The sequence below is a fragment of the Prunus persica genome, chromosome G5 (genome assembly GCF_000346465.2).
Source record: "Prunus persica cultivar Lovell chromosome G5, Prunus_persica_NCBIv2, whole genome shotgun sequence".
NCBI lineage: Eukaryota > Viridiplantae > Streptophyta > Magnoliopsida > Rosales > Rosaceae > Prunus > Prunus persica.
In genome coordinates, this window is record NC_034013.1 from 5,476,023 (window position 1) to 5,502,748 (window position 26,726).

Consider the following 26,726-nt stretch of genomic DNA (forward strand, 5'->3'; position numbering starts at 1 on the left):
TTTCTTGTGAATTACAATAATTTAGAATATAGTGCTGTCAAAATGCAATGCAAATATTTACTCTATGGCAACCGTTCCTTGGTGATCATGAAAGCTGTATATATAATAGAGCTACAGTCACAAAATGAAAATATCTTATAGTTCTAGGAGAAGAAGATATTTTCCCAAAATATTTTTGGAAAAATATCTTAGTCCTATCTTATGCAGATACAGTGCTTCACTTCTCGAGTTTTAATCATGTGCAACTTGAGAGCCATTTTGGGGTTGGACCATTGTGGTTGAACTCTCTCCTCTATTGGTTTTGGAGAACAATTTTACTCACCACCCTTAAAATAATGCAATATTTTAATTTTGCTGAATCTGTTTTGGTGAAGATGAATATGGTTGTTGGGATGGCAGAAAAACTTATACAATGCAGGAAGTTGGGGTTCCACCCAAAACCAATTGGCAATGGGGGGAGTAGCTCAACTTCTTATAAACCCAGGCTAGGTCCCTTAACATTTCAATGTGGGACAAATACTCTCAACAGGATGTTCCTACCAGGTTTGGATGGCTTGTATTGATTAAGTGGATCACATTGGACTACACTGTTATTCTGCGTTGTTACGTAACAAGAATAGCCTCAAAAAAAATTTCTCATTGCTAGACGCGTAAAAAACTACTTTAAGTTACAAACCCAAAAATTTAAGGAAACCGATTAAGCATATAAGAGGTATACCATAAGCACAAGGAAATCGTAAAGGAATAGGAATTCCAAAAAATTTCCTAGTAAAAAATGCATTTTTGTTTAATGTTTGAGGAGTGCGTAAAACCTAATTTGAAGTCCAAATTACAGTCTTCTTGAGGGTTTTTTTTTTTCGGTTTCTTTTAGGTCCTCACCTTAATTATTCAAGTTCTGTTGTTTTCAGACCATGAACAAAAAACTTGTGTCGTTTCGGTTTGTTTTGTTTTTTTGGGTGGGAGTTGTTTTGGTTCACGTGTTGAAGAAAGTTACTATCTTTCTGCCATGTCGGCTACACGTCTGCCACACAAAGCTACTGTTGGCCCGAGATTTTCCACCAAAATTGATGACATAAAAATAAAAAAATTAACGGAAAAGAGAGTTTCAAAAAAAGATAGGTAAATTACAAACAATGACTAGGTATGTTCTATTATACATATATAAATTCGGGTATAAAGTCGGGGCCATTACAATTTTAAAAAATTATTTATTTTTGAACCAAAGTATAATGACAGTTAAAAATAACGAGGAATTTCTTAAATAAATTTGCTGACCATTATAGTTAAAAAAAAAAAAAAATTTAAAAACAATGAGGAATTTTAAAAAATGAAACGAATATCTTTGGAAGACCAATAAAGGGCTGGATGACCAGAATTTGCTTTTGTGACACACAAAGAAAAGGGCATGGTGCGTTTACGTAAGGGGATTTGAAATGTAAAGCTCAACATTGGAGAACCACAAGCAAGATAAAGGAAATCATGAAGCAATGTCACATGGTCATGGAGACAATTACAACTGGTATATATATAGTACATTAGGTTGCATATATAGTGTAAAAACTTACACCACCTAATTTCATTGAAAATATAGGAGGATGTATCATCATATTTTCCATGTTAACAAAATTGAAAATGAAACGGTATGTTTGAAAAAGTCGGAAGAAAGTTCTAGTCGATCAATTGCACACGACACTAATATAAAAATGTGAGGTTAGCCCTACAAAGAAAAGTCCTATAATATGTTTTGTACTCGGGATATTAAGGATTTTCCAATAAATCTGACCATAGAGAGCCTAAGAAATAAAACTATAATAAGAGCATTTTCAGTGAACTAGATGTGTCTCACAAGGTAAAACGTGTCACGTTAACATTTTTAATTTTCAAAAAACTAAGTACATGCCAACTAACTCTTGTTCTAATCGCTATATTTCTTCCTAATTTGACAGAGGCTCCCCATTGATCAAATCCCTCTCCTCCATTAACAAGGTAAAGCTTGCATCTTCCCTCACACAAGGCAACTATACTTTGTTGAAAAACATGAGGGAAGTTGGGGCCCAATCAACTTTGTTAATGAAAAAAAACATATAGTAATTTGACTTGTTTCTACTTTCCAACATTTGAATAACTTAGGACCCGCAAAATGCAACATTTGTCGAAGTACTACTTTACTTCAAAATTATTTTGGAATATAGTGCTGTCAAAATGCAAGTTTATTTTGCAAATATTTACTCTATGGCAACCGTTCCTTGGTGATCATGAAATCTGTATATATAGTAGAGCTACCGTCACAAAATGAAAATATCTTTTAGTTCTAAGAGAAGAAGATCTTTTGCCAAGATATCTTTGGAAAAATATCTTAGTGGTCTTATGCAGTTACTGTGTTTCAGTTCTTGAGTTTTAATCAGGTGCAACTTGAAAGAAGCCATTTTGGGGTTGGACCATTGTGGTTGAACTCTCATCTATTCGTTTTGGACCACAATTTTACTCACCACCCTTAAAATGATGCAACATTTTAATTTTGCTGAATCTGTTTTGGGGAAGATGAATATGGTTGTTGTACGGCAGAAAAAAAATATATGGGGATGCTCTTACCACATTTGAATGTAGGTGTCTAATTATAAAATGACATGCGTATTCCAATTATTTCTTAAGCACCTGTATTGATTAAGCAGACAGCACTGGACTATACTGTCATTTTGCGTTGTCACATAACAAGAATAGCTCCAAAATGCATTTTTGATTAATGTTTGAGGAGTACTTAAAAGCTAATCTCTGACTTAGGCATTAAAGATCTTTTATTTGTTATTTTTCGTTTCTTTTAAGGTCGGCACCTTAATTATTCAAGCTCTGTTGTTTTCAGACCCCAAAAAAAAAAAGTTATGTTGTTTCGTTTTTTGTTTTTGTTTTTATGGATGGGAGTTGTTTTGGTTCGCGTGTTGAAGAAAATTACTATCTTTTTGCCATGTCGACTACATGTCAGCCAGACAAATTTTAATATTCGTATGTTGTCCACTACCACTGTTGGCCCAAGATTTTCCACCAAAATTGATGACATAAAAAAAAAAATAATAACGGAAAAGAGAGTTGCTAAAAAAATAGGCAAATTACAAATCTAGGTATGTTCTATTATACATATATAAATTCAGGTATAAAGTCGGGACCATTGCAGTTAAAAATTATTTATTTATTTTTAAACCAAAGTGATAATGACAGTTAAAAATAATAAGGAATTTCTTAAATAAATTCGCGGGCCAATGAAGAGCTGGATGATCAGAATTTGCTTTTGTGACACTCAAGAAAAAGGGCAGGATGCGTTTATGTGAGGGGATTTGAAATGTAAAGCTCGACATTGGAGAACCACAAGCAAGATAAAGGAAATCATGAAGCAATGTCACATGGTCATGGAGACAATTACAACTGGTAAATATATAGTACGTACATTATGTTGCATATATAGTGTAAAAACACACACCACCTAATTTCATTGAAAATATAGGAGGATGCATCATTATATTTTTCATGATAGCAAAACTGAAAGTTCCAGTCGACCAATTGCACGAGACATTAATATAGGAATGCGGGGTTAGTCCTACAAAGAAAAGTCTCATAACATGTTTTGTACTCGGGATATTAAAGATTTTTCAATAAATCTGACTATAGAAAGACAAAGAAATGAAACTGTAACAAAAGCATCTCAAGTGGACTAGGTATCCCACAAAGTAAATTGTGTCACATTAATATTTTTGATTTCCAAGAAGCTAGATACCTATCAACTAACTTTTAGTCTAGTGGCATATTTCTTCCTAATTTGATAGAGGCTCTCCATTGAAAAAAACATTTAGTAATTTCACATGTTTCTACTTTCCAACTTTTGAATAAATTACGAGCCGAAAAATGCAACATTTGTCAAAGTACTACTTTGCTTCAAAATTATTTTGGGGGGGAAATAATACACACTATTATTTACAATAATTTTCTTCTATTTTTGGCAAACTCTCATTTGTTCTTTTCACTTGTTTCTAAAATTTGAACCAATTCTCTCTCTCTCTCTCTCTCTCTCTCTCTTCTCTCTCTCTCTCTCTCACCTACAAGTCCCTTTTGGATTGATTTTTCCTTGCAATTTCTGTGGGGTTTCTTCCTCAACCCCCTTATGAATTGAGACAGAAGGGGTGACTCAGATTGAAAGACTGAGGAAAGTTGAAGAGATAAGGTTTCGTGGCCTCCACAAAAATACTTATGGTAGACCTAAAAAGTACGTGGCAACGGCTAAGCACAAACCAATTTCATCATCACTTAAAAGACCAAAGTATCCACATCAAGCTCCCAGAGATTCGAATTCATCTGGGTCCTAGGCCAATAATAAAGGACCCCCCACTTTCGTAAACTCTCTTTCCAATTCTGTCCTTAGCATTGCATTTCACACAATCTTTGCTTCGTGTAATCCACGTCTTTGTTGCTTAATCTCTTTTCTTTTTTTTCTTTCTACAATTAGGAGTGATTATAGGGAAAAGGAAGATTCTAAAACACAATTTATTATTTTTTAATCATCACACATAATTAGGCTTCAAAAGGTCCAAAAACACAGATGGTGTATGCGCCTGCCTGCTTGGTACTATTTCTCTATTGCTTGTCACAAATCTCAAACATGTTATTTCTGATTAATTACAACAGAATAAAATAACAGAAGAACATAAAATAAAATAAAAATAGTAATGCAAATATTTGGAGATTATAATATATACAAAGCAACTCCGCGCAAATTGTGCCCTTGATGACTCCAGGAACTCAAGGCTTAGGCCCAGGCGTTTTGTCATATGCTAAATTTGAAATAAAATAGGTGGGAATAAGAAAACATAGGTCGACATAGATATGAAGATGACTTCCAATTAAACAATGCGGCATTAATTGGTCAAAAATGCCAAAAGTTCTGGGATGGCGCGGTCATATATGTCACCCTCTAACATTTGCTCACCCGGTCACGATGCTTGTTGATAGTGCAATGGTTGTATACGCTCTTTTCTCATATCTACTCATCACGTGTGTATTGGCGTCGACTATACTAAACCTTTCTCAAAACAAAAAAAATGTCAATTTACGAGGAATCAGTCAATTAAGGAAACGTGAAAACACATCGCAAGTCATATTGAAAGCAAGTTAAAGTTTGAATATTTCACTTGAAGGCATATTGGAAAGACAAAATCCAAGAGAAATGAAAGCAAAGACTTTGTTACAACCACATGCCACCAATATTCCTCCTAAATGACAAGAGCCTCTCCTCTTTCTTATCCTAAATGAAGCAAAACCAATAAAATGTCCTAATTCTGAGATCTTTTGCGATCCACGAAAATGCAGGGTCTATGAGAGTGCACATAAACCAAAGAGAACCTAGCTTATTTGTAGGGTTTTGCTGCATTGTGGAAAAAAAGTTACAAAAAAGAAATAAATAAAAGATATTTGTATATGCTTGCAATTACATTGTAGATATTTATATGCTCTATACATTGTAGATATTTGTGTATGCTTGCAATTACAGAGGTCAAGAAAATAGAGAATCCAATTGAAAATTGTGAACATTACAGTAGCCATCCAAACAACAGCTTCAATTTCAGACTCTTGACACGGTTTTAAGGATAGATGAACAAACTTAAATTAAAATAAAGTGTGACAGATGAAATTAACATGGATTTTCCTTTAAAATATCGGAAGGGTATATATCAGCTGAAGATATTTTATCTAGGGGTGGGCACGGTTCGGTTTGGACCGGTTTTTATCTCAAATTAGAACCGATCCGGTATTATTTATCCGGTTTGGTTCGGTTCGGTTTTAATAAAAAAATTTCAAAAACTGTCCGGTTCGGTTTGAACCGGTTTCGGTCCGGTTCCGGTTTCAATTCGGTTTTGAACCGGATTATAAAAATTATTTTTTAAAATTATTTTTTAATACAATTCTCAACTGAAATATTATTTTTTTACTTGAAAATTAACAAATTATTCAATTTCATATAAAAATAAATATTAAAGTGAGAAAAGAAAGATATTTTGACATTGAACTTGGATAAATATTAGGTTTTTTTTTTAATGAAATTAAAAATATAGCATTAAATATAAATATATATTGTAACTATATATTTTGTTAGTTTCACCGGTTCGGTTCGGCCCGGTTCAGTTTTTGAAGACATGGAACCGATCCAAACCGGTCCGGTTCGAATTTTGATCGGTTTTTGACTTTTTGGTCAACTCAGTTTTTTCCCGGTTTAGTTCGGTGTGGTTCGGCTCGGATTTTCGGTTCGCCAGTTTGAGTGCCCACCCCTAATTTTATCACATCCGATTCCGAATATCCAACCACGATGCCTGCATGCATATGCTTGAAACTTCAAGTGTGTTGAGCACCCTAAATGATCTATGATACTTTATCCAAATAATGCAAACCATCTTATGACTAATATTCCCCTGAAATTCACTTCTAAGTCGAGGCAAAGTGCTCGGTTCTAGGAGTAATTATAGTGTATTACAGAAGTATGACTACGTGGTATAACTCGTCCATTCATGTGTTTTAATATAAATCTATATTATAACACATGAACATATTATACCATACGTTCATGTTCCAATACTGTGAAATAATTTCTCATATTCAAAGCAGCATTTGAATCCCAAAATATAGGAGAAACAAAACCACTAAAAGTTGTTTAAGATTTAAGCTTTTTTTTTAATCAGGGGCCACCTGTACTACACTCAAAATTTGATAGAGATTCAAATGTTTTGCAAGTAATAAGTATGGAAGAGGTGTAACCACGAATAGAGAACATGACTTTGAAAAGTTTGCTGACCCAGACCATCAAATATAAAATAAAATAAAAAGACAAAATGAGCTGGCCTAGTTGCACTTTTTCACTTTTCAACTAGAGCCCACCAGACCGGCCTAAGAAAAAAAAAAAAAAAACAGAGCCCACCAGCATTATCTCCTTCAAAGAACATCAAGAGGGAATGTGTTTTTATAAATAGACACACAACCCCTTCATCCAATCTCATCAATTTTTTTTGCTCTCTTCCCTTCAAAGCACTTTTACAGAAATTAAATGACGTTAACTCTGCGTTCTTCAACGTCTTTCATCAATCTTAATGACCACAAAAGCCTAAAAGCCTCTGATGAGTCTTCTGGGACAATTTGCTATGCTCAAATCAAGCCAACATGCCGTCTCCGGGCAAAGAGTTCGATGCAAGAGACGCAGCTCTTGCAGGAAAAGACCTTAATGACCGCCGGCACCGATGGAAGGAGAGAGATGCTTCATGCACTCCCCAATATTGCTCACAGCAGCAATGGTTCCAAGGTGCCTGTGTACGTGATGCTTCCGCTTGACACTGTGAGCCATGGAGGGCATTTAAACAAGCCAAGAGCAATGAATGCTAGTTTGATGGCCTTGAAGAATGCTGGAGTTGAAGGAGTTATGGTGGATGCCTGGTGGGGATTGGTGGAGAAAGATGGGCCTTCCAAGTACAACTGGGAAGGGTATGCTGAGCTTGTGCAGATGGTGCAGAAGCATGGCTTGAAGATCCAAGTTGTCATGTCTTTTCATCAGTGTGGAGGAAATGTTGGAGACTCATGCAGGTATGTTTATGGCTCTAATTGCACTATTTCATGTTTATTGTTCTCTATGAGATTTAGCAAAAGGTGAAAAGATGTTTGAAGGTGGTTTTAGGATGGCTAAAAGCGCTTTAGAATAACCGAAAATTTTCTACCCAAAAAAAAAGAAAAAAGAATAACGAAATCACTTTGGATGGAATAAAAATATAAGTGCTTTTGGATTAGAATTTAGAAAAGCACTTTTTAGTGTTTTTTTTCTTCTGATATTCCTGAAGTACTTTTTGCGCTTCTCATAAAAGTGTTTATGAGCAAAGGTGCTTCCTACTAATGCACTCCAAAACATCCCTAACTAATAGTCTATAACCTGCATAGTGTTTTGGAATTAGACTCTCTCTAAGTCATTAATTACTTAGGACTCAAGAAACTCTGTACATACTTATGTTTCTGCAACAGTTAATCTATCTCCAGCTGGTGTGGATTTATGCCTTCATTTTACTAAACCATCATTTTTATGAATTTTCAGCATTCCTCTACCTCCATGGGTGCTAGAAGAAGTCAGCATGAACCCTGACCTTGTTTACACAGACAAATCAGGCAGGAGGAATCCTGAGTACATATCCTTGGGATGTGATTCATTGCCTGTTCTCGGAGGACGAACACCGATCCAGGTTTACACCGACTACATGAGAAGCTTCCATGACAGATTCAGAGATTACTTGGGCAACGTTATTGTGGTAAGCATCTGCAATAAACAAGTCAAAGTCCATTTGATGCTATTATTTTGGTAGTAGGCAATCAACAATTCAGAAAGCTAGACACAAACAGATCTCTGTTTGTGTTCCACCAAAACACAGAGAGAAAAAATCATCAAACAGAACAAAACTAATTTGGATAAGAAAACTTACTAATTCAATCAATATTTTCTCTCCATTTTAAGTCATTTTAAAGTTTTCAAGCAACTTGTTTCAAAATTAGAAACTCAATTTCAACCACTTCTGCAGGAAATTCAAGTGGGGATGGGTCCTTGTGGGGAGCTCAGATATCCAGCTTATCCAGAAAGCAATGGAACTTGGAGGTTTCCTGGAATAGGAGAATTCCAATGTTATGACAAGGTAATTCTTGGGAACAAAAGGCATTTATCCATTTCTGTTGACCCAGTAAAATGACCCTAAATAGAACCACATCATAATTTGATAAAATGTTTGGTATATTTTTCATTCCTGAACACGCTTTTATGTGATTCAGTACATGAGTGCTTCCCTGGAAGCATCAGCAGAGGCACTGGGAAAGAGAGATTGGGGAAGAAGTGGACCCCACGATGCTGGCCAGTACAATCAGTTTCCTGAAGACACCGGATTTTTCAAAAGAGATGGAACTTGGAACACTGAGTATGGACAGTTCTTCCTGGAATGGTACTCCGGAAAGCTACTCAGACATGGAGATAGAATACTGACAGCTGCAAAAGGAGTATTCCAAGGATCTGGGGCTAAACTATCTGGAAAAATTGCTGGGATTCACTGGCACTATGGATCAAGATCACACGCGGCGGAATTAACTGCTGGCTACTACAACACTAGACATAGAGACGGTTACCTACCAACAGCCAGAATGTTCAGCAAAAACGGGGTTGTATTAAACTTTACCTGCATGGAAATGAAAGACAGAGAACAGCCTGCACATGCAAATTGCTCACCAGAAGGGCTAGTGCGGCAGGTAAAAATGGCGACCAAGAGTGCTGGAATTGACCTTGCAGGAGAGAATGCATTGGAGAGGTATGATACTGGTGCATTTGAACAAGTTTTGGCAACAAGTAGATCAGATTCCGGCAATGCCTTAAGTGCATTTACATATCTACGGATGAACAAGAGATTGTTTGAAGCGGACAACTGGAGGAACATGGTTGAATTTGTGAGAGGCATGGGAGATGGTGGCCGGAACAGAAGTCTGTCGGAATGTGACTCCACTGGGAGCAACCTCTTTGTTCGTTTCATCAAAGAGAAGAATGTCAAGAAAACGAAGGAAACTGTTCTTGTGTAGAGATTTTAGAAATTATTTACGTGCATCTTCATGTACAGAGTATAGCTTAATTACTGTGATATAGGAGGAGAAAAGAGAAAGTAAAATTGAGTGAGAGAGAGAGAGAGAGAAGTATAATTATATGCAAACACCATTATTGGCATCAGATGCTGATTATGTAAGATGATTTAAAAAAAAAATCCTTGTATATGTCACCATACATGAATGGCCAGTTGTTGTTCATTCAACCCAAGTATTATTAATTTAGTTTAGGGGATGTTTGGATGACTCTTTTAAATGGTTGTAAGTCCAGTGTGTTAAATAATAATATGCAGTTAAAAGCCCTTTTGCTTCTGCATAAAAACATCCAAGAACTTTGAATATTCTCATCAGTTTCTCTGTTTTTTTCTTATAGCCTCAATATACCTATATTATTGGAAATGGAAGACAAACTAAAATGTTCTGATCCACAGAATGTTAGAAACAAGGGAACGCATAAACTCATCAATAAAAGTTTATGTGAGAAAAATGGATGCACACATGGCTTTTGGAGTATAAAGCAATTACAGCTCCTAGGATTAGCAAATTTCGGCCATGGTCTGGAGTTGGGTTCGAGTAAGTTGCACTCTCAAACCTGTTTCTGTTTTTCCTTTTTTTTTTTTTTTTTTTTTCACATACATGAAAATTTGAACCTAAGATTTTCACCTTCTTCAGTTTCTGCCATATCTATTTAAGGACAATGCTGCCTTACCTAACCGAGATTAGTATGCTACTATTTTTTTGGACCTTTACCCCGATCTACCCCGAAAAGAATTATTGTAGCTGTGTATTATGCTTCACCTAGATAGTTCCATTTGGTTTTAACTAGCTAGAAACCTTCTCAACTATCTTGGCTAGAAGCATGCTTAACACAGATATCACTGCTCCCTCTGCTCTTCACAACTTTCCATTTATTATTGCCTTGATCTCTAAAGATTTCTGTAGGCTAAGAGGGTTTGATTTAGAAAAAAACCCACCGTTCGGATCAACATAATTAAAGAAAAATAGACATAATAGGAGCACTTAGGAGCATCTTTACTTTTAGAAATTAACTAAGAGAATCATGTTTATTTATTTATTTTTTTTTTTCTAGTTCTAGAATTTAAATTAGGAGCATCGTTATAGAAAATTCTCAACTTCTCAACCCAAAGCTGAATTCCTCCTACAATTCTAGATCAGCTGCTTGAGCCCAGTCTTTTCTGAGTTTTTTAGGTGTCTCTAGCTGGCGCAGTCTATATGGTAAACTCAGGTTCTTGCCACTACATGAAGGTTTTTCTATTTATTTAATTTTTATCAGATATTGGTTATCTTACTGATTTATATATTTGTATTCCTAACGTATATGCCTCTTTAGCAAAACCAATAGAACAATATTTCTTCTAAGTGGAGAGGATAATTTTTTCCATGCATATTTTTATCTGTGTTTTTTTTTGTTGATTCTTTTTTGTCTGTTTTAGAAAGAACGGATAATCATTTTTCCAAATGTTTCTTCTTTTTCCCATTTATCCGATTACTAGGTTCTACTGTTTTTACCCAAAAGAAGATGTAGCATAAATTTAAATTATTTGTAATTCTTTTCCAGCAGTTTTCAATATTAGCTCTCAACTACTGATAACATAGCTGAATCAAAATTGCGTACCCCAACCACTTAGCCACTAAGTTTGCAGGGACACCACACCAGTATGGGTTAGCCGATTTCTCTTCCGAGATGCTGTAAGATGATTTTAGCTTTTCAGGAAACTAAAGAAAACACTGCATGGAAAATGCAAAGAACAATCTTCATTAGTTAATCATCATGATGGTGGACCAAAGCCAGATCGAAAAAGTAACCCTGCCTCATTAATTCAGAGAAAATCCATGACCAATACCAACTACATTATATAAATTCAGTCAGATCTTTTTTAATAAGAAAAACAGCTTTCATTAATAAAAGAAAGAAGATTACAACACAAGGGACAAGTCCCTTACAAAAAAATCTATGAAGAACCCGTCTAAAGACTAAAGGAACAAGAAACGGCACTCAAAACAGAAGAATCTAAGTTCATTCATAATTTAACGACTATCTCACGATAGAAACCTGTATCTTAGAAGTCAGTCAGCATACAAAAGGTTTCGAAGTATCATCTGAACTATACAGGACAGCACATTCCGCCCTCAAGGATAATGTCAGAAGAATGGAAAACACCGCCAAATATGGTGCAATGGAGTGCATTTAATGAAGACGTCAGACATTGCTTTTCTCAGTTCCAAGCTTTAAGGATCAAAGTGACTTCCTCACTGCCCACTTGATGCCATCAACCTTGACCCAAGCACCTGAATATGTCACAATCTAAATAAAACTTCCATAGTTCATAGTACATGAATCAAATTTAAATTTGAGTTTCAGACAACCATAAATTCATGTCCTAAAGATATTTTCTCCAATAGAGGGAAACCGTGAGAAAATGATATAAGAACAATAAAACATTAGCTTACACGTACACGTACTCCAAAAAGAGGGGACATGAAGAACATCTACCATAAAAAGGGGGACATGAGCATCTACCATTTAGGTTCAAACACTATTCTAATTAATCGTGATTGTCAAAGAGAAGGTACGGATACATCATCCCCTCAATCATGATTGCAGTAAGGAAATAAACTAAAGAACCAGTTCAAACTGCAAACTGATCTTTATCAGCTATATGAACATACAGTTCCAATTCACGATCATCATGTAAATCATCAAATTTCACCAATAAGGGAAGAAGATGAAGCATGTTGATGGGTTTACAGCAGGTAACAATCTTGATGAGTAACCTATAACTGATTTAAATTTGAGTCACAGCACTGGAATTATACTAAAGTTCTTTATTTTTTTGTAAAGATTATACTGAAGTCCTTTTGTGTTGGCATTCCATCAGCATTGCTACAAACCAAACTGTTAGCATTCTATCTTGACAGGAATATTATAAACATCCTTTCTTTTGGGTTTCAGTCATCACAAACGTTTGGTTCGTAAAAAGTGCAAAACAGGCAAAGCAAAAACAGAGAACCTATAAACCCATTGGTCAAACAGGTTTTTCGTATCATATACTTTAGCTTGTTTTGTGTTTTGTTTTTTTTCTTCTTCTTAGTTTGGCATTCCATTCTCTCCCTCACTCCAAAATCAATTACAATTTTAAGGCACCAAATCAGAACACTGAAAAATTCATGACATTTTCCAAGATCAGTTACTAGTAATCATCACTCATTACTTCAAAATTAAAGGACATACAAATCAAACCCAACTCATCATACCCAGTTAAAATTGTTAATACCAAAACAAACAAAAAAATAGAATTTTTGGGAGTGAGAAAGTAAAAGTACCCAGTGAATTCAAGCATGAGGTGGTGGTGGTGGATCGGAGTTGGGATTTTGACGGCGAAGATCGTCGATCAAGCTGCCGAGCTCTTTCCGAGCAGATTCCCTCCCGAACATGAACCCGTACCTGCGAAAAAGAAATTGGACAATGGTTGAACGGATTGCAGGTACTGAAAGAAAGGAATGTGGTGTGGGGAACCTGATTCCCGAGAATGTGACACAGAATAAGGGAAAAAAGAAAACTGGGAAGTACCAGCCGGAAACCGCAGAGAAGACTGTTGCAGTGACAACTGTCTGAACCAGAGTGAAGGATTTCTCCATTTTCATGAAATGGGGTTTGGGAAACAAAAGACAGAACTAGTGATATTCGCGAGAGTGAGGGGCATTTGAGCTTTTGGGGTTTTAAAAGGCTTTTACGGAAAAAGGAAAAAAAAAAAAAAAACAAGGGTAAATTACTCAAATGGTCCTCAAACTTGTATGCAATTTACATTTTGATCCCTAAATTAAATTATTAGTCTAAATGGTACATACACTCTATGTTAATCGCCCATTTGATCCAACCATTACATTTTCTGTGAGTTTTTAACAAGTTAACGCCAGTGGTGGGGTCTAGGATGGGTATATGCGTCTTTTCAAACCTGAAAGGGTATATGCGTCTTTTTAAACCTGAAAGGCTTTGATTGTCTTCTCCGATTAGCCAAAACGTCGTATTCAGTTCGTGAAAAAGGAGGTGCGAAGGCAACAACATATATTTTGGAGTTGTTAGGGTTCCTATTTGGGGGTTTTGCGGGAATTTCTGGATTTTGATCATTGTGGATGCTCGTCACTGATGGAGTTTGAGTTCTGTTGGGGTGGAGAGAATCCCAAATACGGTAAGGGATTCTCTGTCTGTATTTTATATTTATCTTCTTTTGCAAATTGATGCTTTTTGTTTGCAAGTGTGTGGTCCAAGGTCAGTTTCTTTATGTTCAAAAGATACTATGGCATTTTATTTCCTTTATGCTGGCATTGACTGCAAAGTATAGGTTTTTATGTTTGGTTTGGTCCGTTTGTTGTCTACTTCACACTTAATTCACTATTAGCATTGAGTGAAACAGTAATAAAAATTAAAACCCTAAACCTGTAGCATTAGATAAAGGAGATGTGTGTGCAGCTAACTCTGAAATTTGATATGTACTTTTTGCAGCTATCTCTGACAGAGTCACTCTTGAACTACACCATGGGGGTATGTTTGAAAATGAGGTTTATAAAGGTGGTAAGGTCTGTTATTTAGATAATGTTGTTGATGACTTTCTATCATTGCTGGATTTAAGGAAGATAGGCAAAGAGTTGGGGTATACAATAGATATTTCGAAAATTAAGCAAACTATGGAGATTAGGTATAGAAAGGCTGGAGAAAAGGATGGTAACATATTGGAGCTTATTACCTCTGATACTAAAGTAGTTGAAATGGTTGGATGCATGCCATGTAATAAGGTTCTTGTGTTGTACTATACAGATTTGGAAAATTCAAATGGTAATGGGCTTGTGTAACACCCCGACTCCAAATTAAATGTCTATTTTAATTATTTAAAATAAATTACGAATTTACCCTTGGAGTCGGGGTAAATTGGTCATTTTCTTATCCGGAAGGATTTTGGGACCACGAATGGTATTTCTGGGTAGGTGGTACTGAGACGAATTCGTAGACACGCGATAGGCTTGAATCGGAGTTGTAATGAAAAAGTTACGAGCAAAACATTATCAGTGGCAAAACTGTAAATATTTCAAAAAGTTTGGTAAAAATCAGATTTTTCACCTTAGCTCTCTCTCCCTCCTCGCGTGCGCTCGACTCTCTCTCTCTCTTTAGTCTCTCTCTCTCCCGGACACCGACTCTCTCTCTCTCCTCGGTTCTCTCTGCATCGACCACGGCCAGGCACGTCACTGGTCCCGATCGACTCGTCTAGACGTCCCGATCAAGGCTAGCCCTTTTTCCCTGTCGGAAATCACGAACTCCGGCCACAAGCTCGACTGGTTCGAACCGGAGCTTTCCCGTAGCCGCGCCGCCGCCTCCGCCACCCAAACTCGTTGAGTGAGGTATGGTTTCTCATTCATTTTCCGAGTTCTAGCTGACTGTTGTATAGGTTTGGACCGATTTGTTGTCTAGAAAATCGATTAGAAAACCTAGGTTTTGGCCGGATTTCAAAGTGAAATTTCGGCCAGTTGCCGCCCGATTTGGACCTTCCCGTAGTTGAATGAAGTGATCCTGATCTTGAGTAGAAGCTAGGATAGGAAGGATGAGCTCGAGTGTGGAGTTTTTCAGTCACCGGAATTACTCTACACACCCACGCGCTGCCGGAGCGTGTGGCGGCGCGTAGGCGAGGCTGGTGAAGCTGCAATTTAACCTGATGAGATCCTTAGGTTGTCACGAGCGCATAGGAATTCGCGGATCTCAATTCGGACGTCGTTTGACTATCGAACGGATTTTCGCATATTGTGCGTTATCCGGGTTCGATAGGTTCCGACCGTTAGATCTTTTCCGAATTAAAATATGTTGTTCTAGGTATTCCTAGGACCGTATGGGACTTTATGGATTATGAATCGGAGCCCCGGATGTTCCGATTCAATAATGCAAAGTTTGCGGGTTAATGATAACCGTACAATCGTGAACGATTCCTAAACCTGTAATCGGACCTTAGGATACCTTCTTTAACGTGCACGTATTGGGAATTTGGGGAATTAAGTATTTAATTTGTGATTTCCGCTTCGACGTAATTTTATATTAATTAAAGGTTCATATCTCGAAATAGGTGTTTCGACTGCACGTACTCAGCAGGCAAGACCCTCACGTGGTCAAGCAGCGTGGGAATATTTGTGAGTGGACGTTGTTTTCAATCATATGCATGGTTTTATTGATGAAGGATTTTTGCATAATGTTTTAATGGCTTATTGAATATATATTATATTTATGAGATGAATTTGATGTTATATAGCACTTTGGCAATATATTGTGAGTTTGGCATTTTGGGTATTGAGAGTGTATTTTATAAGAATTTTGGGGAAGTGTATATATATATATATATATTCTCTATAGACGAGATACTTGGGTTGTTGAAGAGTATTGTGGAAGAACTTGATTATGAGGGGTTGTTGAGAGAAGTTGTATGATTACACTATGTAAGTACCTTCCCCAGTTATTAGACTTTTCACACGCGGCGTTGGATGTTCCTGCGTGTGAGACACTTTCCATATGTGGCGTTGGATGTTCCGGCGTATGGAAAGACTCTGTATAGTGTTTAGGGTCATCACTCATGGCGTTGGATGTTCCGGTGTGTGATGATCCAGTCTGCGCGCGTAGGACATAGTTTGGGAGCTACACATGGCGTTGGATGTTCCGATGTGGGAGCTTTGGAGTTTCGTCCCTCGGTTGGACTGCTCATCCCTAGACGCAGGATAGCACCTAGAAATCCTGCGGACTAGTCAAACGATCCCCCAGTTGGATTGTTTCCCCGGTACTTAGGTAGTGTGATGAGTATATCTTATAGCTATGTATAGTTATATTTATATATATATGTATATTTATATGTATATGTATAGTTGAGTGAGTGAGGAATTAGAGTTTTTCAGTGGTTTGGCAGGAGTGGTAAGTTTGAGAGAATGGGATTTATGAAGGAGATGATTTGTATTCCGAAGAGTTTAAAAAGAATCTTGTTTTGAGTAATTAAATATTGAATTGTGAACCTGCATGACTTGAGCATTATTTTTACACGGTGGGGTTACTATATTGTTTTTAACTGCAAATCTGGTTTTTGTCCACTCACATGTTTTCTGTTTTGCGCCCCTCAGCCAGTAGTCGCTCTAGGAAGCGTGCAAGTGGTGTACGAAACTCTAACTGTGAACCTTCCTAGTTAGGATTTGAGTAATTTCTTCTACTCAACTGTTCTTGTAATCTAAATTCAGTAGATGCTTTGTTATCGCCCATAGTAGATTTTACTTGTGAGGCCGGAGGCCATTTAGTTTGACTTGTTGAATTGTGAAAGCATGCTGCTGGTTGGGATTTGTATTTTATGTGTGTTGCAAGTTGAATTATTTGTTGGGTTTGCTTAAATTACAGGGGAGACTCTGCCAAAATTTTAGTAGAAAGTCTCGGTTTCTTAGTAAGTGGGCCCGGCATCGGGAAGATGTCGGAACAAAGACGGGGTCCGCTTCGGTTTCTGGGAAATTCCGAGGCGGGTCCTGTCAGCTTGGGAGTTAAGCATCTGCTGCATGACCTAGTTTGGATAGTGCAGAATATAACTATGATGTAGATGTAGAAAATGATGGGAAGGGTGTCACATGGCACGCATTCAATGAACCAGGGGATGCAGATGCATATGTAGAAGTTGGAAATGAAAGGGAAAATGAGGTTGCAGTAATTGAGAATGGAGGGGAAAATAAGGCTGCAGCAACTGAGAATGGAGAGGTTGGAAATGAAGGGGAAAATGAGGAAAATGATGCAGAATTTGTGGATAGTGATTATGAATTCAGTGAACAAGAAGATGAGGTGCTTGTAGCTGAGAATGTGGTAGTTGGGGGCCCAAGTGGTGAGCCCAATGCAGGTGAGAACATTGGGCCTACTGTTCAGGCCAATGCAGGTGAGAATGTTGAGCCTACTGTTCAGCCCCATGGACATGAGAAAGTTGGGCCTACTTATGATGCTCCAGGAGAGGTTTCATCAGATGGTGCTAACACATCGGATTTGGACACAGGAAGTGATGAAGAGGATCAGGATCAGGGTAATGGTGAGGAAAAGGGCAAAAGAAAATAAAAGAAATTGCCAAAATTGAAGGAGAACAGGAGAGAGGTGGATTTAAGGAATCCAGAGTTTAGGATGGGAATGCGATTTGCAAACTCAAAGGTATTGAAAGAAGCTGTGGAGGAGTATGCAATTCTACATGGTAAGTTGATAAAATTAAAAAAAAATGACAAAGTGAGGCTCCAGGTAGTATGTATGGGAGGACTAAAATGTCCATTTTATTCAAAGATAGATAAGAGTGAATCTACATTTGTAATCAAGACTATGAGCCTAGAACACACTTGTGGAAGGGTCGACAAGTTGAAGTATGCCTCATCCAAGTGGCTTTGCAATAGGTATTCTAAGAAGCTGAAGAGAGACACAGACTTGGATGTGAAATCATTGCAAGAGGATGTTTTGGAGGATTATTGTATGAATGTCACTAGACATCAAATATATAGGGCCAAAAAGAGGGCCAAAGTAATGATTGAAGGGAGTTATATAGAACAATATGCTAGGTTAAGGGATTATGCAGAGGAATTGAAGAAGGCAAACAAGGGAAGTATAGTTGTAATTAAAACTGAACAAGTGGAGGACCAAGCTATCTTTCTAAGGATGTATGTTTGCTTCGCTGATTGCAGGCGAGGGTTTTTAGATGGATGCAGACCAGTTATTAGTATTGATGGGTGCCACGTAAAAGGTCCTTATCCTGGCCAAATTTTGACAACAGTTGGGGTGGATGGCAACAATGGCAGTTTCCCAATTGCTTGACATCGAAAGTAAACAATCGTGGATTTGGTCTCTTAGGCTGTTGATTGAAGATCTAAAGATTACAAATGGTTTGTCATATGTGTTCATTAGCGACAAGCAAAAGGGACTCATACCTGCAATTGAGACTCTACATCCAACTGCAGAGCACAGGATGTGTGTTAGACACTTATATAATAACTTTAGATCATCACACTCTGGTTTTGCTCTAAAACACATATTGTGGGCTGCAGCAATAGCCACAACTATGCCTTGGTGGGAAGCAGAAATGGAAAATATGAAACAAGAGGATGAGGAAGCGTGGAAATTGCTCAGTAAGAGACTTGCAAAGAATTGGAGTAGATCTCACTTTGATACACGGTTTAAGTGTGATCTGTTGTTGAACAATCTTTGTGAAAGTTTCAATTCAGCAATAGTAGATGCAAGAGATCAGTCCATTTTGACTTGCTTGGAGAGGATAGGAGTTCTTGTGATGCTTAGGATGGCAAATAGAAGGGCTGCATGTCCGAAATGGAAACATCCAGTTGGGCCAAGAATCTTCAAGATAATTGAGAAAAACAAGTTAGATGCCTCCACATGCATTCCTTGAGTGGTTGGCTTGCAAACATATCAAGTGACCCACATGTATGGTGGAGAATTTGTTGTGGATCTTAGGGCAAGGACATGTTCTTGTCGGAGGTGGGATTTATGTGGGATATCATGTGGCCATGCAATTTCTGCAATTTTTCAAAGGGATGAAAGCCCCATAGATTATGTGGATGAATGTTACAAGCCTGCAACTTATATGAAGTCATATGAACCAGTGATTTACCCCATCCCTTCAATGGATCAGTGGGCTAAATCTGGGCATCCTCCAATACATCCCCCAAATGTTAGGGTATAGCCAGGAAGGCCCAAAAAAACTAGGTCCAAAGAACCTGCTGAAATTCTGGTACCACCACACTTGTGCTCTTGCAGGCAAATGCATCTTTTGCCCCAAAAAGAGGTCCACACTGAGGGAGGGGCAGTTAGAGTGAGGGGCAGAGGACAAGCAAGAGGAATAGCCAATAAGGCTCCAGCTATTGCAAAAGAAGTTGCTACTTCTTCACAACAAAGTGTACGTTTTTTGGGGTATTTTTCTTCAAATATGTTGTCTCACAAATTTGCAATTTAGTTGCGAACTTATATTGGTCCTCTTTGTTTAGGTGGCAAGAGGTATAAAAGGTTGGCCAAGAAGTATGCTAAGAGATATAGGAAAAAGGTTGGCTAGAGGAACATGAAGAGCTAATGAGGCTCCAGCTGTTGCAACTGAAGTTGCTACTTCTTCACAACAAAGTGTATGTTGTTTGGCGTTTATTTTTCAAATATGCTCACTTACTTTTTTGCAATATAGTTCAGAACTTATATTGGTCCTCTTTCTTTAGTTGGCAAGAGGTGTGGGAAGAGGTTTGCCAAGAACTATGGTCAGAGGTTTGGCAAGAGGAATGGCAAATATACCATTGTCACAGTCAGTTGCACCTACACAAGAGAGCTCAAATCCATCTTCAACTTCTGTCACTGCCCAACCTGGTTCCATATTCAAACTTCCAGCTATTAGAGGGGCCACATTCAAAAGGGGTGCTATTAGAGGAGGAACATTCAAAAGGGCTGCTATTAGAAGAGGAACATTCAAAAGGCCTACAGAAGTTCTATCACAACCATAATCATTCACAAGGCAGGGGGAATCATATATATGTTTTGTGTAATTTGGGATGTGGATTTTGTTCAGGATATGCGTTTTGGTTATGTAAAGGCCCTGCATTTTGGCTTACAGTACAAATAATAGGATCACAGCTTTTGGGATGTTATTTTGTGGATTTACATCTTTTGGATTAGAGTTACACTCTGCCTTTTGGTTAGGTTCTGTAATTTGGGATGTAATTTTATGGAATCACAGCTTGTGGATTAGAGTTAACTTTCAATATTGGTAATGAAATTGGTTTATGCTGTGCAATTTGGTTATGGAATTGGTTTTTGGCTATGGGATTGGTTTTTGGTTATGGAATTGGTTTTCATTTATGGAATGGGTGTGGTTTTGGTTATGGAATTGTTTTACCTAAAATACTCCACAAACTATTTCATAGCTAACAAACACCACATTACATTCATGCTAACAAACACCACATTACATTCATAGCTATAATACCATTACAAACCTAAAAGGCCATTACAGACCTAACATTCATAGCTAAATCTTTCTACTCATCACCAAAATTACAAACAAACACCATGAAAGGATCAAAGCAAACCCCAATTTCAATTGTCTCTGTCTACTCCATTCCAATTCCTTTTTTCCTTCAATAACAACACACACTTTCTCTTACAATTTTTTCTTCTCTACTTCCACTAATCTCAGTTGCTCATCTCTTGCTCTAATTTCTTCCTCCATACCTCTGAGTCTTCTAAGCAATCCAAGAAGCACTTCCTTTCCTCTTGGACATGTTTCATTATCCAGCCATTCAAAGAAATGATGTCTTGTTTGGCTATTCTACACATCATTTGTTACACACAATCAATCAAAGCCCAGCACACCATTCAATTCTTCACTTAAACATAACAAAACCCTTACTCTATCTTACCCGATTTTGGTCGCATGCCTCAAACCTTCTTCCCGGGTTCAGATCTGTCCATGAAGTGCGCTGTTTAATCTTCATCCCACAAAAGCAATACCGATTGGATTGAGTTGAATTTGTTGAGCTTTCAGACATCACAGCCTTCGTTGAAGAAGAAGGAGGATTCCTCGAATGACGCCTTTGTCGCTTCAAGAACTGGCTATTATACACGGTTTGGACGGTTTTATCCTTAAATTTGATGACAACATTGACAGAACCTAACGGTTGGATCAAATGGGCAATTAAAATACAGTTTATGTACCATTTGGACTAATAATTTAATTTAGGGACCAAAATATAAATCGCATACAAGTTTGAGGACCATTTGAGTAATTTACCCAAAAAAACAATTACTGGAACTCCTTGAAGTGTTTTATGTTTTTTTGGGAGCTGATTTTCCCACTCCTCTTTTATTCACTTGTTAGAAATTGTATGTTCCACTCCTTTTTTGTCCATTTACACTCCCTTTTTTGTTATAGTAAAAAAAAAATAATAATAAAAGGGAGTGTAAATGGACAAAAAGGGAGTGGGAAACTCACCACCCCTTTTTTTTGGGCAGAGTTTATGATGTTTTTACAAAGACTTTTGAGGTTTTGAGCTTGAAGTTTAAAATTATTTTCACAAAACTTCAGACCTTAATTTTCTACATAAAAATTGATAATGATAATGTTAAACTCAGGGATTTGATTGCATATAGGGGTGGAATTTGAATCGGTAAATCAGTGAGCCAAACCAAAATGAACGGAAAAAAAAACCGAAAATTTTGATTTTGGCTTCAACTAGTTCGATAACCAAACCGAGTATACAATGATGGCCTATATATGATATATAAGCCATTTTTATTATGATTTTAAAATTCAAGCTTCTTGCCAATGGGTTCCCACCACAGGTGTGGTGGATTCCCCCTCCCCTCATGGCATCCTGAGTCAAACCCCATTGAGATTTTCTTTCCTCCAATGTAACAAAAAAAAAAAAACTCTAGCTTCCTTGTCTCTCTTAGAGCCTGTTTAGGAGTGCTTCTGACAGCGTTTGCCATAAAAGTTTAGAAGTATTTCTCCCTCATCTTCATTACGGTCTCAAGCCCCTTCATTTTCCTCACAGTCTCAAACCCTCCATCCACGTCTCCAACACCATCATCCATTATCTTTTTAGTTGAATCTCTTTGAATTCATTGATGGATTAATGGATGGGAGGGAGTTGAGTTTTATTTTTGGGCTTTCTAGTGATGATAAGACAAGCCAAACAAGAAAAAAAGAAAATGTTGGATTAGTGGATGGGAGCGAGTTGAGTTTTATTTTTGGGCTTCAACTTTAAATTAGGAAATAGCTGGAAATTTGGTTTATACACGCAATTAAGCTTCTTCTTTTTTCTTTTTTTCCCAAGTACAAGTGTTGATGTAACGAGATCATAAGAAAAACATAACATATGTGTTCAACAACATTAAATGAAACAAAGTTTGTTCAATTAAAAGGAATTCACTATAACTTGTAGATGGCAACAATGGCATAAACCCATGTTTTTAGTAGCTAGCCGACACTTCTGAAAGTGATTCAACATCCCAATGCCCAACTGCATCATCTTCCACAAAATCAACCCCTTCAGAATTTTGCTCAGCACTAATGGAAGGTTTTCTTGACATTTGTACAGCCTCTAGCTCTGATGTAACCTCTCTCATTGTAGGACGGTTTCTTCCGTTCAAATTCAAGCATCTCCTTGCAAGGTTAGCGACAACTTGGATTTCTGTTTCAGAGCCCTCCTTCAGAACTCGAGCATCAACAATGTTAAACAGACGATCTTCTTGCATCGAGTTAATGAAATATGTGGCAAGACTTCTGTATTCTTTTTCTTGTGACCATGTTACTGCAGAAATTGGTTTTTGACCCGTCAACAGCTCAACTAGGACCACTCCAAAGCTATAGACGTCACTTTTCTCCGTAAATTGGCTTGATTGAAAGTACTCTGGGTCCAAGTAACCAAAAGTTCCATGTACACATGTGGTCAGATGAGTTTGGTCAATGGAAATTGATCTTGAAGTTCCGAAATCAGCAATTTTTGCTCTGTATTTTCTATCTAAAAGTATGTTGGCAGACTTGATGTCTCTGTGATATATGGGAACGGAAGCTGCACCATGCAAGTACGAAAGAGCTCCTGCAACTTCTGTGGCAATTTGCAACCGCATTTCCCATGTGAGTGTGAATTCCTCAATCTGCCCTTGGATATATTGAGAAAGAGTTCCATTCGGTATGAATTCGTAGACCAAAAGTGGAACTTCGGTCTCTAAACAACAACCCATAATTTGAACCACATTTCTGTGGTTGATTTGTGAAAGAATTACAATCTCATTGATGAAATCCGAGAGTTTGCTTGTGTCCACCATTTTGGACTTCTTTACCGCAACAATTCTTCCATCCGCCAACATGCCTTTGTAAACGGTACCTTGACCTCCCTGGCCAAGAATTCTATCAATACTAAAATTGTTGGTGGCCTTTTCTAATTCCTTCGAATTGAATAACTTGATTTTGTCAACATTAACTTCGCCAGACGATAACTGTTGCTCTAGCAATAAACCACCATTTCGTTTGAAAAACATTTTCTTGCGTGCAATGGTTTTCTTTATCTTCACGATTTTGTGTACCAACCATGCACCAATGAGCAGTAACCATACCCCAACACTGGAGCCAAGACCTGCATCAATAGGTATTGAATTATATCTAAACACAAAAACATTTAGAACAACACTGTAACCAAAAAAAACTTTTGAATAATATTACCATAATAGGTGGAAGATGCATATATTATTATTTTGAGAGATGTAAGAAGATAGGAGTACTATATACCTGAAATAATAGCTAGGATTACAGTTTTAGAGGCCCGACCCGATGTGGTTCTGAAGTGGCATGCAAGGTCCGAAGCAAAATGTGTACATCTACGGCCATTTAAATTTGAGTAGCAGCTATAACCCCCATCCAAATTCTCACATACATCGCCTACTTCACACTTACTACTGCCTTTGCATTCATCGATATCTGAAATGATGATGACCCGAGATACGCTTCAGTCCAAACTCACACATATAAGAATCGCATATGTTCGAATGTTGTCAAAAGGCGAAAAGATAATTAATACTAATTAAACTTTCTGGTACTAGAATAAACTCAATTCCAATAGTAGTTTTGTACTTATTTTTTTGAAGTTTTGGATGTGTGACTTTACGTTCTTCGATAGAGATATAATAGACCAGTTCAATAATCTAGATTATTAAGATAAACATATATTTATACATAACAAAAGAAAATAAATTGCAAAAAGGTTTTGAACCAGAATGTATATTTAAAACTGGTGTGTTTCGCAACAGAAGTTTGGAACTACAAATAATTTCACAATTTCGACCAAAAAAAAAGGTAATTTCACAATTAATGGTTGAACTTAAAAAGATAGGCTTCAAATAACATTTTTGTCTGCGAAACCTTGTGTAAATGTGACCAGCCAAGGCCACCCGATTGGAACATGGACTCGTTCAGTGTTTGCAGAAACCTGGGGATGGTGAGGAAAATTAATAGTGCTGGTACATGGCTAATAAGGAGGTCAGCATTTGTCTAATGACATGTTTTAGATGCCATTTCAACTCGTGTAAAATACCTAATGGGGCTTTGGGCCACATCCAAATTATATTCATTAAAGTAAGCCCCCAAACGAACTGATCCACTCATCTCTTTTGAAAACATTTGATAAAAACAAGGTTTCACAGACAAAAATGTTACTTGAAGTCTATCAATCTAAATCCAGAAAGAAGAGATTCAGTTTGCGTACCTTGACAAGGTTGGAGAAGATAAGGATTTCCTTCCATGCCCGGAGGACAGACACAAATCATTATGGTCCCATTGTAATCGTTATTGCTGGTGCAAAGGGATGTTGATTGGTTAGCGTCAGTCAGGTCTGGTTTTTCTCTGAATCTTTCACCATAGTCATGTACGTTTAACATCCAGTCTAGCACCACAGGAACGCTGTCCATATCCTTCACGTCTCGAAACGTTAAGTTATTCGCAAACCAATTGTGGTCAACCAAAAATGCATACTTGCAATCACCCATTGGATCTGACTTTGTTGATGAATTTGATGGTATCTCAATACTAAGATTGGTGAGTTCATAAGTTAGAAGAGTACCTTGGCAACAGCCATTACCTTCATTGCAGTTGTCATAGTCGCCGTCTGCATTGTTTTGACAAATCGACCCGCATCCAGCGACAGGCCCATGATCTGAACGCATACGGGCAAAGAGGTCACAACCCACTGCAATGAATATGTTGTCTGTCCGAGAGTAAATGAAAGGACTGCCCGTCAAATTCTGGGGTTGGCGAGTTTCCTTTCCCTCGCAGCTGAAGAAAGTAATTGGGTTCTTAACCTGAACCGATTGCACGCCATAATCATTAAACGGAAAAATACTTAGCAGCTCCAGGTTGACGCTCTTGAGGAAAGGTGCCTGTCTGCTGTAATTAGCTGAGGTTGTAGAGTTGTCGTGCCTGCAATCTATTTGAAACCATTCATCTAAGTAACAATCTTTGTGAGGTCCAATCCCGAAAGGGTATGGGATGGCAATGTCTCCACAATGCGTTGTGCAATTAGGCTTTGCTATAGGCGCTGATGCTGCACTAGTTGTTGCAGCTCCATAGCAACAACTTAGTATTATTATGCGCCATAACAACAGAATAATGGATATGATATTCATTATTTATCAAACTGATTTGCAGAGTTTGATTTTTGCAGTCCAAATTGATGTATATCAAACTTTATATAGCTCCCAAAAAAGGAAAAAGGAACATGGTTACATTTCGTTGATTTGTGCACACATGAATTTGCATGGAAATTATAGTGTACATTATTGTTTATAGCTAGCCATGTTTGACTCATGCTATATAGAGAATTGGTCTACAAATTATAAAATTATTATGAGTAAAGGATCATTTTTTTGTATTAAACATGTTATGGGCTTGTTTAGTCATAATATGGATATGTTGCCTAACTTGGAGGATGAATGGAGACTATTTATAAGAGGTTGATGATTAAAACTTATCGCCTTGCAAATGGTCATTGACTATCTACAAGATGACTAGTCAACTATCAAGCACACAAATTCAGAAAATTGTTCACAACAAAACCAGAAAATTGTTCACCCAGAAACCCACAACTGGGAAAAACTAGGGGTAATTATCCGACCAGGCAATCCACTAAGCAAAGAAGATTCTTACAGAAAATACACAAGCAAGCTAAAGAAATCCTAGATCTATTTAGGAAACAAGCTATACCTCCTTTGTGCAATCTTCTTCTCCAACTTAGTTAAGCTAGTAGCTAGTCCGTCATGTAAGTGACAGCTAGTCCATCAGCTCCTTCACTCCATAGCACCGGCGACTCAGCTCCAGATCGAACAAACATAATGAAATGTAGATTCTGAGATGAAAAGGTCAATTCCTTCAAGAAACCGTACTCTTGAAGAAATCAACCAAGAATTTGATCTAGACTAGGAATGATGACTAGTCATAATGAACCCAGATGACTAGTCATAATAAACCCAGATGCAGACAAAGAAGATGACTAGT

At 37.4% G+C, this 26,726-nt stretch overlaps 3 protein-coding genes across 4 annotated transcripts; 1 reads left to right on the top strand and 2 right to left on the bottom strand.

Annotated features, from left to right (window-relative positions):
• LOC18777635 (beta-amylase 3, chloroplastic) lies at positions 6,729–9,974 on the top strand. The gene is made up of 4 exons (XM_007209805.2): positions 6,729–7,608; positions 8,108–8,318; positions 8,586–8,696; positions 8,830–9,974. Exons 1-4 carry the CDS (start codon positions 7,079–7,081, stop codon positions 9,619–9,621), a joined length of 1,644 nt encoding a protein of 547 aa, XP_007209867.1. The 5' UTR covers positions 6,729–7,078; the 3' UTR covers positions 9,622–9,974.
• LOC109949166 lies at positions 7,812–13,534 on the bottom strand. 2 transcript variants are annotated; one of them, XR_002271682.1, is made up of 5 exons: positions 13,235–13,378; positions 12,988–13,108; positions 11,717–11,952; positions 11,279–11,391; positions 7,812–8,326 (listed from the first exon to the last, which is right to left on the bottom strand). XR_002271682.1 is itself a non-coding variant. In XM_020563888.1 (3 exons), exons 1-2 carry the CDS (start codon positions 13,306–13,308, stop codon positions 12,997–12,999), a joined length of 186 nt encoding a protein of 61 aa, XP_020419477.1. In that variant the 5' UTR covers positions 13,309–13,534; the 3' UTR covers positions 11,460–11,952; positions 12,987–12,996. The 2 variants fall into 2 exon arrangements, 1 of the variants encoding a protein (XP_020419477.1); XM_020563888.1 differs by lacking the exons at positions 7,812–8,326; positions 11,279–11,391 and having other exon boundaries at positions 11,460–11,952; positions 12,987–13,108; positions 13,235–13,534.
• LOC18777422 (wall-associated receptor kinase-like 3) lies at positions 22,329–25,858 on the bottom strand. Its single transcript, XM_020564704.1, has 3 exons — positions 24,943–25,858; positions 23,970–24,158; positions 22,329–23,817 (listed from the first exon to the last, which is right to left on the bottom strand). Exons 1-3 carry the CDS (start codon positions 25,856–25,858, stop codon positions 22,652–22,654), a joined length of 2,271 nt encoding a protein of 756 aa, XP_020420293.1. The 3' UTR covers positions 22,329–22,651.